At 43.6% G+C, this 11,148-nt stretch overlaps 1 protein-coding gene across 2 annotated transcripts; it reads right to left on the bottom strand.

The window, feature by feature from the left end:
- Nucleotides 1–218: 218 nt before the first annotated feature.
- PSMD7 (proteasome 26S subunit, non-ATPase 7) lies at nucleotides 219–9,802 on the bottom strand. 2 transcript variants are annotated; one of them, XM_003262953.4, is made up of 7 exons: nucleotides 9,597–9,802; nucleotides 6,383–6,474; nucleotides 5,445–5,537; nucleotides 4,933–5,030; nucleotides 4,282–4,362; nucleotides 2,123–2,214; nucleotides 219–1,219 (listed from the first exon to the last, which is right to left on the bottom strand). In XM_003262953.4, exons 1-7 carry the CDS (start codon nucleotides 9,668–9,670, stop codon nucleotides 775–777), a joined length of 975 nt encoding a protein of 324 aa, XP_003263001.1. In that variant the 5' UTR covers nucleotides 9,671–9,802; the 3' UTR covers nucleotides 219–774. The 2 variants fall into 2 exon arrangements, with proteins under 2 accessions (XP_003263001.1, XP_030650445.1); XM_030794585.1 differs by lacking the exon at nucleotides 2,123–2,214.
- Between the last annotated feature and the right edge of the window lie 1,346 nt (nucleotides 9,803–11,148).

Here is an 11,148-nt window from a genome sequence, read left to right as displayed (position 1 = left end):
GATCTGAGGTACAAACTGGAACCCGGGTCTTCTGGGCTCAGAGAACTCTCCTCACTACAGCAGACTGCCTGTTTCCATTTAGGGGAATGAGATGCTCTTTCATAAATGATACCAAGTCCAAGAGAACTCCTTAAGGCAGCTCCAATCGAAGACTGTCTTGGCTGCTTCTGGAAACTACGCATCACTACTCCCAAAGTCAAAAACGACTAGAACACAGCTTAAAAATCAAGCCATTTAATTGTGTCTTTGAAGGTAAACAATATATGGAGCTGGATCACAACCCCTGAGGATGCCAGAGCTATGGGTCCAAAACATGGTGTGGTATTGTCAACAGAGTTCAGAAGGGTCTGAACTCTACATGTTACCAGAGAACATAATGCAATTCATGCATTCCACTTAGCAATTTTGTAAAATACCAGAAACAGACCCCAAGAGTCTTTCAAGATGAGGAAAATTCAACTCCTGGTTTTGGAGATAAACGAATGAAGAGTACCAAAACGTTTTGTTGACTTCTCCTCATTTTTCTCACACAATCTGAAGCCTGAGCTGACTATCATATCCCCAACTCACAGCAGCTGAAGCTGCAGTTCAGGTTTGAGATCAGTCTCCATTCACTTCCACATAGCACCACAGCAAGAGTGACCAGAGGCAGAGAGCTCTTGTTGGGTCAGCTTTCTAACAAGCACGTCAAGTGAAAAAGAACCCTCTAGCAGCACACTGATTTAGTTTGTAAGATTTTAATTTACAAATTTAAAAAGCTATTTAATACATGTTTTACTTTTTCTCCTTTTTCTCCTCTTTCTTTACATCACTCTTTTCCTTATCTTTATCTTTCTCCTTGTCCTCTTTCCTATCCTTTTTGCTCTCTTCTTTCTCCTGCCCTTCTTTCTTCTCTGCATCCCGGTTGGCAATCTTGTTGTTGATGAGGTTGTGCAGGGCGACCACGGAACGGATCAGCGAGGCCAAGTATACAACCACCATCTGGTCGTTGGTCTTCAGGTAAAAGGCCTTGACAAATTCCTGCAGGCTGACGTCTGGCAGCAGGTTGAAGACGTCCTGCAGCTGGTAGATGATCTGGTGGTTGATGGGCAGCTTGCCTGTGGCGACTTTTTCCAGGTAGCTCCTGATATCCAGAAGCTTGGAGTTCAGTCCCTTCAAACCATGGACCTGGTTTGTGATCCGCTGGGACAGAGTGCCCACCGTCGTGTCTTTGATATCTCTGTAATAACCCACAGTTAAAAAGGGCAGGAAAAGGCATCAGGGTACCATGTCATCAGGCAAGTTCTTACATTCTAAGAAAATTCCTAGCTTTGTTGGGTGCGGCAAGTTTTTAAAAGAAAAATGTCACTTCTCCATTTGATAAAGATTTAGTTAGTTATCAATTACGTTAATTTCTTTATCATGTGGAACACATACTTTATCTTTCTCATCACAGGACATTTTTCAAAAAATAATTATAAAAGAGGGCTAAAATAAAACCATTTCCACTTAAGGAAAAAAAAAATTGCTTAGGTCAACAGTTCAGATCTACCAATAACTTTCTGGGTAACCTTGTACTGAAGCTCTCTATCTCAGCTTTCCTGTTCCTAAAAGGATGGCATTTTCTCTACCTGCATCTCCAGAATATCGAGAAACTTAAATAAGATGGTAATTTTTAGAACTGGAAGGAACCTCATTGACTGATAAAACTATGACCTTTTTCAAATAAGGATTATAATAGCTATAGGATTTTAAAGCAAAAGCTACTCCAAGATAAAGATTCGCTCCAGAAGATGGGCTACATTTGTTGAGAAGGACACCTAGTGGAGAGTGCAGGCCTGCATTTATTTCCTACCTCTCTTCCCGTCACAGTCAACATTATAGTTTCTAGACAAGGTATGCTATCCACAGAGTCATAAACTGTAACTCAAGACATTTTACAGTTGATGTAGTTCAAACACTTCAATTTACAGACAAGGAAACAAAGGTCTGGAAGGGGACTGTGATTTGCTCAGAATGGCAGACTTGTTAGTGGACGGCCAGGACCAGAACCTAGGTCTCCAGACTCCCGACACAGACCTCTTCCTTACACCGTGTGACCTCTGGGGCAGCGAATGATTTTGACGCTGTACTAGGGTCTCACCGTAACAAGTGTTCAACTCCAACTTCCTCAGCTTCCTCTGCTCCAATTTCACTGGTCACGTGTTCAAATGTTTTCGAGGTTGGAGTTCCATCCTGGGAGAGGAAGCCTAACTATAATTATTTATTTTCCACAAACAAACTGACATGTGTTCCTTTTCGCACCCTTAGTCTTTTGCTTTAAGTCAGCTCATTTAATGCGTGCATGACTGAGAATTTTCTATGGCAAGGGTGGGTAAGGCTTGGTTTGAAAGCTTAGCCTTCAAAGCTAACATCACTGTGGTGCTGCTCAGTGATGCAGTCTGCTGGGGCACTGTGCATTGAGAAAAATCTGGAAATTCCCTCAAGCCCACACTTGGGATGAACACACAGGGAAGTCTCAGGTTGATTCTTAAAAGTGTATCGTTTTGGCCGGGCACGGATCTGCAATCTCAGCACTTCCGTATGCCAAGAATTCGAGACCAGCCTGGGCAACATGGCGAAAACCCCTCTCTACTAAAAATACAAAAACTAGCCAGGTGTGGTGGCGGGTGCCTGTAATCCCAGCTACTCTGGAGGCTGAGGAATGAGAATCACTTGAACCTGGGAGGTGGAGGGTGCAGTGGGCCGAGATCACGCCACTGCACTCCAGCCTGAGCAACAGAGTGAGATTGTCAAAAAAAAAAAAAAAAAAGTATATAGTTCTTTCTAGAATGGACAATATACAGAATATCTGTACTGAGGCAAGTTCATGCCAGAAAATAAAACTTTTAGCCCTTTTTTGTCTCTTGGATCAAACGATTCCAGAGTGCCCAAACCAATGCAATCAGAATAGTTGGCTTTCTGGTGGTCTGAATTAATCAAAGGATCCACTGGGGACATGGTTCATGGTGGTCACCCAGTGACATCCTGAAGGGACTTGGAAGATACTTTTCTCAGACCTTGTGCCAGTGACATCCTGAAGGGACTTGGAAGATACTTTTCTCAGACCTTGTGCCAGAAGAGGCTGCACGTCTCCTGTCAAAAGGCTGTAAACTGTCTGCAAGGGAGGACAGCATAGTGGTAAAAAAGAGCACAGGCTCCACAGCCAGGCTATCTGGGTTCAAATTTGGCTCCGCCATGTATGTAATAAGGGAGCTCCAAGACCTTGGGAAAGTCACTCAACTCACACTAAGTGCTATAAAAGTTAGCCGTGATTATTTTATTTAGGATAGTGTTAATCCTGCAAGGGGCATTCTCCTCTTTGCTTTGGATGCCAGGATGGTCAGAACCTTTAACAGTCTTGTGGGATTTCTTGGTAACCTTTACAGGCACTAATTCTTCTTGAGCTTCATCTTGTAACATGACCCGTATGTCCCCTTTATCCCCTACTAAAAAAACCTTGCTTCATTGGGGTGCATGTATATGAGCAACCTCAATTCCTTTTCTAAAGAGGCAGGAGAAAAATTCACTAAAAACAACTGGGTCAAAACCAGGGATGAAAGCCCTACTGCAACTAGGCGATACATTTGGATCTGAGCTCCCTGGCAGCCAGGCAAAGAGAAAAGCTCCAGGAAGACAGCGCTTGATGCAAGGAACATTTGCAAAGAGCTATCCTAAAATATCCTTTTCCAAATCTTAAAACTGAAAGCAAGGATAAATACTGCAGATCTAAATTCAAAAGGAGACCGTAATTCATCCCTTAAACTTTTCATTTGTAAAAGGGGAATTTGGATTTCTTGTTTTTTTTGGGGACAGGGTCTCAACTGTCGCACAAGTTGGAATGCCGTGGTGATCACAGCTCACTGTAACCTTGAACTCCTGGGCTCAAACAATACTCCCGTCTCAGCCTCCTGAGTAGCTTGGAATACAGGCATGGACCATCATGCCTGGCTAGTGTTTTTATTTTTGTAGGTGTCTTGCTATGTTGCCCAGGCTGGTCTTCAACTCCTAGGCTTAGGCAATCCTCCCACCTAAGCCTCTCAAAGCACTGGGTGAGCCACTGTGCCTGGCTGGAATTTAGATTTCTATGTTCCTCTCCATTTCCAAAATGTGGTGATTAAAAAAATCAAAGGGAAAAAAACTTAACTACCTTCTTCTTTTGTTATAGAGACAAAGGATTTATTGACCTGAAAATTGAAAAAAAAAGCCAATCACCCAATAAGTAGCAGTCTAACCTCCCAGGTTCATAGCAAGATGACTTACATCATGGACTTCTTCCACTGAAATGTATGCTTCTGTGGGCAGCCCCAGGTCCTTTGGCTTCACATCAATGATGACCAATACCTGGCAGAGAAACACATCTTAGCAAATCATCTCACGCCCAACACACAAGGGATAATTTCAGGCATTCTTCTCACAATTACTAAAACTATTTCTTGTATTCAGTTAGAAATGAACCAGAATTTTCAGCAAAAATGCATTTATACTTCAAATGATCTCATCATTTCTTCTGCTTTTTGATCCCCTTCATTAACAAGCTGAGGGGCAGTAGCCCCTTGTGTGTCCTAGCACAAGGACATTAGAGTCAATACAGCCAAAATTTCAATCCCAGTCCCACCCCTTACCAGACTTTCCTAAACATTCTGAACCTGTTTTCTCATTTGTAAAGAGGATATACAGAGGATAGTACTGAGAGGATTACATAACTCATACACCTGGTACTTAGCAGGTATAAACTGTTATTTATCAAATATATTAGGTTACAGTATACTTCACAGAGCACTACAAATTAACAGAAGTTTATGGAGATAAAGCAGTAAGCAGATTTGCTACTCGAATTCTTCCCAGGATGCTCTTACTTGAGCTGGCTGGCAAAAAAATCATTCAAGAGTTTCAAAAATAGAGAGCACTTACAGAATTAGGACAGTATCTTTTCATGAGTTCGTTGATGGCAATGTCATTCTTGTGTAGTTTAGGGCCTGTGTGGTACCAGCCAACTATTCTTTCTCTGGCTAGGAAGGAAAAAAATTAGCGGGCTTTAACTATTTCATGAAGATCTATACAACTCCCTCAAAAAGGATAAGAACATCAGTAGTTATGTCCTTTACCTCTTTGAAAATTCCAGACATATTTACCCTGGTGGTACTAAAACTCTAATGGAAGACTGACTTTACTGGATGGTTCGTCACTTTTCTGCTGCAATGAGAGGGTTATTTCCCCTCTTACCCAAACCCAGGTGGCCTATTTGGCCTTAAATTGCTACTCTAGTTTTTCATTTATTCTACCTTATTCCTCTACTACCACTACTAGTCTTACTGAAGTGTAGCTAAGTGAAAGGGCCCTTGATGTTAAAGAAAAGCAAACAGAAGACCCCCATACACACAGATCAATTCTATGCTGTAACACCTTAGAACATCAAGACATACCATTGACTTTCTTAAACATTCCATACATGTTTTCCAAATAATCATGGTCTAAAAACCACACAGAATCGTCTTTGTCATCTTCATCAAAAGGAACTAAAGAGGAAAAAAAAGTTAGTTTAGGGTGCTTGATAGAAACCTAGAACACAGGTCACAAGTAAAGACCCCTAGGCCAGTTCTGATTCACTTAACGTGTTTCACTTGCCCAACACAGTATTAAAAAATTTTTTTGAGCTGCCCTCAAAAACTGGGAGAATTCACATAAAAATCCAGACCTCCAGCTTCTCTTAAAAAATTGGAATACCTGGCAACCACTAGCTACAGCCAGGTAGGGGCTGCTCCCTTTAAAAAAGACACATGCTTTTCAGTTTTCTAGAAGCCCAGTAACTTCCTGATATTTTCCCTTTGGCAAATGACATGACTGGCTGGTCATTTTAGACACTAGAGTTAGTGACCTCTAGTTCAGAGGTCATCCAGTATGTTCTTCTTTATTGTTGTTGCTTTAATCATTAAAGTAATACATGGGTGCGTTTTTGTAAGGATTCACATAAAGGGGTAAAGTTCCCCATCTCTCTCCTTACTCCACCTATAAGAAGCGTGGTTAAACAGTTTGGTGCAGGGGCTGACAAACTGTGCCCAGCTGCCTGTTTTTATAGAGGTTTGCTGGAATACTGCCACTTTTGTTTGTTTACATGTTGTCTATAGCAGCTCTTGCACTATAATGGCAGAGAGGAGCAGGTGCAGTGGAGACCACATGGCCTGCAAATTTAAAATATTTACTGTCTGGTCTAGTGTGCAATCTTCAGGTTCTCTTTTCTATACTTCAGCATTTTTAAGACAATCTCTGGGTTGTAGTCAAAAGTGGTAACAAATGTTTATATTTTTAAAGAGTTAACTGACATTTTAATCATGCTCGGAAAAACACAAAATTTGTCTTTTACCTGCAAAACTGTTTGATACATCAAGTACTTTCTTTTGCCATGACCCCAAAAGCACACCAACAACACGCTTCTGGTTTCCAACCTTGCCGATTCTGAATGAGAAAACAGATGGTCATTGTGGATAGGCTCACAAAGAAACGTGGACCCAACAATAAGATACTCAATGGGAAATATCAGTGGCACAGATACAATTTAATTTACCTGGGAACTAATCTCCCTAAACAATGTAATAGGGTTAGGTTGATATTAACTATAAGGGGTAATTCATAAACTTGGACTGACACGCACTGGCAGTTTTTGCTTAACATTGACTGTGAAGTAATACATGCTTGGGAAAATTTCAAACTTCACAGAAATTTAAAATGAAGAAAATGAAAGGTTCCCAGATCTTAGTCTGAAAACACATTTAAGCTTTGCTACCATATTTAACTTTACTTTTTCTTTGCAGCTTTCCTTCTCCTTTAAGCTTTTCCCATCCTGAAATCTTTTTTGGAATAAAGATGTTGGAGTGGGCCGGACACAGTGGCTCATGCCTGTAATCCCAGCACTTCGGGAGGCTGAGGTGGGCAGATCACTTGAGCTCAGGAGTTTGAGACGAGCATGGGCAGCGTGGGCAACATGGTGAAACCCCGTCTACAAAAAATACAAAACTTAGCTGGGCATAGTGGGGATGTGCCTGTAGTCTCAGCTACTTGGGGCTGGGGGACTGAGGTGGGGGGACTGAGCTCAAAAGGTCGAGTTTGAGGCTAGCTACAGTGAGCTGAGATTGTGCCACTGCACCCCAGCCTGGGCAGACCCTGTCTCAAAATAAATGAATAAATAGAGGAGGACTGAATGAGAAAGATTTTATTTGAGAATTTTTATCTCCATTTCAAACCACCTCAGTCATTTTCTCCTAAGGAGTTACAAGTGCGTCACTTAAACACTCTCATTTCCTTGGTCTTCAAGAAGAATTTTTTAACCACTAGCAAATGTGTGACACAGAAACACAACTCTATGCTAAGGAAAGACAAAAGCCACTGTTAATTACATTTTCTTAACAGCTGCTAGTTTCACATTGGTTTAATTGTAGTATTTTTCTTAGCATATAGTTGGCAAATCCATAAATGGTTACTAGGTTTGGGGATTCAATCAAAGTTAATGATTCTGTATTTCTGGTGCCTCTCATTTTTGGGGGTGGGGGGGTAAAGGAGAAATTGTTTCCAACTTCAAGGGAAACTTCCAAACTCATGGGCTTTTGTTTTGGTCTACCAAAGTCCATTTGTGTTTTTTAAAACCCTACACTTAACTTGATAGAGAAGCTAGTGCTCTTCTTTGTTTTTGAGACAGGGTCTCACTGTGTTGCCCAGGCTGGAGTCCAGTGGTGCGATCTTCGCTCACTGCAGCCTCTACTTCTCAGATTCGAGTGATCTTCTCACTTCAGCCTCCCGAGTAGCTGAGACTACAGGCACACACCACCACATCTGGCTAATTTTTCTATTTTTTTTTTTGGTAGAGAAGGGGTTTTGCCATGTGGCCCAGGCTGGTCTTGAACTCCTAAGCTCAAGCAATCCACCCGCCTTGGTCTCCGAAAATGCTAGGATTACAGGCATGTGCCACCAGGCTAGCCTGAAAGCTAGTGCTCTTAACAAGTGCTTGAATAGAACTGAAATAGTGCCTGCCCCTAGTATCCCATGGGAGAAAAATAGTAATTCCTCTACTGTAGAAAAGCCAGCATATCCTAGGCTGAGGGTCCTTTTCTGGCTCCAGCTGAATTAGTTGCACACAGCAAGTTGCAGAGGAGAATGGACACTTTGCAACAATGGCTTTATAGCAGATGCTCTGAACTGGGTCTTTACATTTGCCAATTCAACTAACAATCTTGTAAAACTTAGAAACACGTGCAACAGGTCTAGCAGGATGAACAACTCCAAAGCCAAGAGGTGGTGGATGTACACCCTCAAACAATGAGCTTACTAGATGACCTTTGAGATGTTTCCTTACCTTATTCATTAAGGTCCAAATCTCCAACTCGTCTTTTTTTTTTTTTTTTTTTTTTTTTTTGAGAGTGAGAAGGTCTCACTCTCACCCAGGCTGGAGTGCAGTGGCATGATCTCAGCTCACGATAGCTTCGAACTCCTGGGCTCAAGCGATCCTCCCGTCTTAGCCTCCCAAAATGCTGGGATTACAGGCGTGAGCCACCATGCCCGGCCTCGTGTTTTAAATAAAAACTGAAACCTCATCTCTATATACATTTTTTTGAGACAGAGTCTAATCAGATTCCCATTTAAAAATGTTAATGGGTGAAAACCACAGCTGATCCAGGAAGCCCTTCGGGGTGCTAAGCATCATCCAGATTTCGATTAACAGGAACTCGGTCAAATGAAGACAAACATAGATACGACCCTGGGGTCTGGGGTCAGGGCCACGTTGAAGCTGGCCCCCTCAGCCCCACTCCGGCATCATCCAGGCATCATTCACTTTGCATCATCCACATTTCGGTGAAATCAACTTGGTTAAACGAGGATAAACATAAATACGACCCTGGGGCCGGGGTCAGGGCCAAATGAAGGTAGCCCCCTGCGCCCCACTCCAGCATCATCCATATTTCGGTGAAACCAATTCGGTCAAACAAAGATAAACATAGATAGCCTGGGGGCGGGGCTAAATGGAGCTAGCCCCCTCCGCCCCACCCGGGCATCATCCAGACATCAGTCACTTTGCATCATTCACATTTCAGTGAAACCAACTGAGTCAAACGAAGATACGACCCTGGGGGCGGGGGTCAGAGCCAAATGAAGCTAGCCCGCCTCCGCCCCACCCTGGCTTTATCCAGATTTCGGCAAAACGAACTTCAAAACGAAGTGACAGACACGAGCTTGGGGGCGGGGGTCAAGGCCAACTAAAGCTAGCCGCATCCCCCGACCCCCAGCATCATCCAGATTTCGGTAAAACGAACTTCGGCAAAACGAACTGGGAAAGGGAACTCTGTAAAACAAACTGGGTAAACGGAACAGGCTGCCGAGGCCCCGGAGTAGCAGCGGCTGGGGCAGGGGCGGGAGGCTGGATGACTCCGGCATCGTGAGCCGACGCTGGTCTGGGATCGTGAACAAGTAAGGGTCACCAGCCGCCCTATCTGCGTCCCCAGCTCGCCCGCGGCCGCCGCGCCATCCCCAGCGTGCCCGTGACTCAGCAGCGGCTGCACCGCCGGCCCAGCTATCGGCCGCTCGCTCACCGGTTGAAATGATCCACCACACTGAGCAGCACCAGGGGGTGGACCACCACCTTCTGCACCGCCAGCTCCGGCATCGCGACACACCCCGCTCGCCAGGCCTGGCTCCCTGCCACCCGCAAACACCAGCAGCAGTAGCGGTTCCCTGGGCCCTTCCAGGCCCAACTCCTCTACTTCCGGTTCGCCAGCCCTCGCGCGGCCTCCTTCTTCCGCTCCCAGAGTGCCTCGCGCGGCGGGCCGGGATCGTCGCCACCGCCGTCATTTGTGGGCGGGGAAAGGGCTGGAGAAAGGCGGAGGTCGGCCCTCGTCCCTTGCCTTGCGTTTCCCTGGACTTAAGGGCCGAAGGGACAGTGGCGACTTGACCTCCTGGTATTGGCCTGCACCGTCACCTGCAGAGGCTTTTCGCCCCAGTTCCTTTCCAGCATCCCCCCCCCGCCACCAAAGTAAATAGTTGACAGTTTACTTTTCCACCACCCGGAAGAAGTTCACTTTTGCTTCAGGTCAAAATCCTCCGGGATTTCTGAGAGGAACTTTAAATCTCTAACATTAGAGCACGCTTTTAATGTAATTTGGTAATTTATCTCATTCTCGTTTTCATTGCCGGGGGAATTTCTCCTTTATCTTTACTGTGGACACTTTGCAATGAACGTAGCAACCTGCAGGTTTCCACCTGTCCTTATATTACTGCGTAACTAGGACTAGAAGAACGGAATTGTGCCATTGCTTTTGAAATCAAAATTTACAGAAGCGTTGAAGAAAAGATGGAAGGAAGGCAGTAAGGAAGTATGTTGTGATATTTAGCTAGGAAAGAGGAGAAGACTAAGGGAGACAAAGACTGAAGCTTATTTGCAGGAGGCAAATTATAAGAAAAGTCATACAGGTTTATATCGTCTCATTTTAAGTTGCTGTTTCTGTAAACGAAAACAGTACTTAAGCAATCTGAATTATTATTTTTTGTTCTGTCTTTAAACAATTTTTGCTTTCCCTTTATCACCAGAGGATTTTCCCAACATTTTGGCCTCTTGTCTTTTTAAGGTGGACTTCCTGATCTCCAAATGTCAAGGGACACACTCAGTCTCTCTTATTTGTGGGTGGTGAAAAACATTAGCAAAGATTAGACTGAAATTTGGCCACCAATGAGAGACATTAATGTAGTTAGGAGTTTTAATTTGTCTGCATGTGAATTTATCTTTGTCTTCTGTCTGCAACTTGGCTTTATTTTCAGATTTTCTGCTAGATCCACAAGAAGTAAATGACAGGTTATGCTTAATATTCATAATTAATTGAAGAGACTCAATGCTATCTTTCTTTTTTCTTTTTTTTTTTTTTGTACAGTTGGTGTCTCACTATGTTGTCCAAGCTGGTCTCAAACTCCCAGCCTCAAGCAATCCTCCCACCTCAACCTCCCAAAGTGCTGGGATTACAGGCATGAGCTACTGTGCCTGGCCATTTATTCTTAATTATAACTAGAAAGATACAAGGGTTATGTTAATGGGGAAAGAAAACTAAGAATTATTGAATCTATTGAGTGCCTATAATATGCCAGCCCTGGTTC

Source organism: Nomascus leucogenys, chromosome 2 (genome assembly GCF_006542625.1).
Source record: "Nomascus leucogenys isolate Asia chromosome 2, Asia_NLE_v1, whole genome shotgun sequence".
Classification (NCBI taxonomy): Eukaryota; Metazoa; Chordata; class Mammalia; order Primates; family Hylobatidae; genus Nomascus; species Nomascus leucogenys.
This window is presented reverse-complemented; position numbering and strand designations above follow the sequence as displayed.

What these genes read in the sequence shown, in the direction of transcription:
- PSMD7 (XM_003262953.4), bottom strand. Translation starts at nt 9,670, where the DNA reads ATGCCGGAGCTGGCGGTGCAGAAGGTGGTGGTCCACCCCCTGGTGCTG. An exon ending in AAAGATACTGTCCTAATTCT is followed by an intron (nt 4,363 to 4,932) that starts GTAAGTGCTCTC and finishes TTTCTCTGCCAG; the next exon opens with GTATTGGTCATCATTGATGT. An exon ending in CAGTGGAAGAAGTCCATGAT is followed by an intron (nt 2,215 to 4,281) that starts GTAAGTCATCTT and finishes TTCCTCTCCCAG; the next exon opens with GATGGAACTCCAACCTCGAA.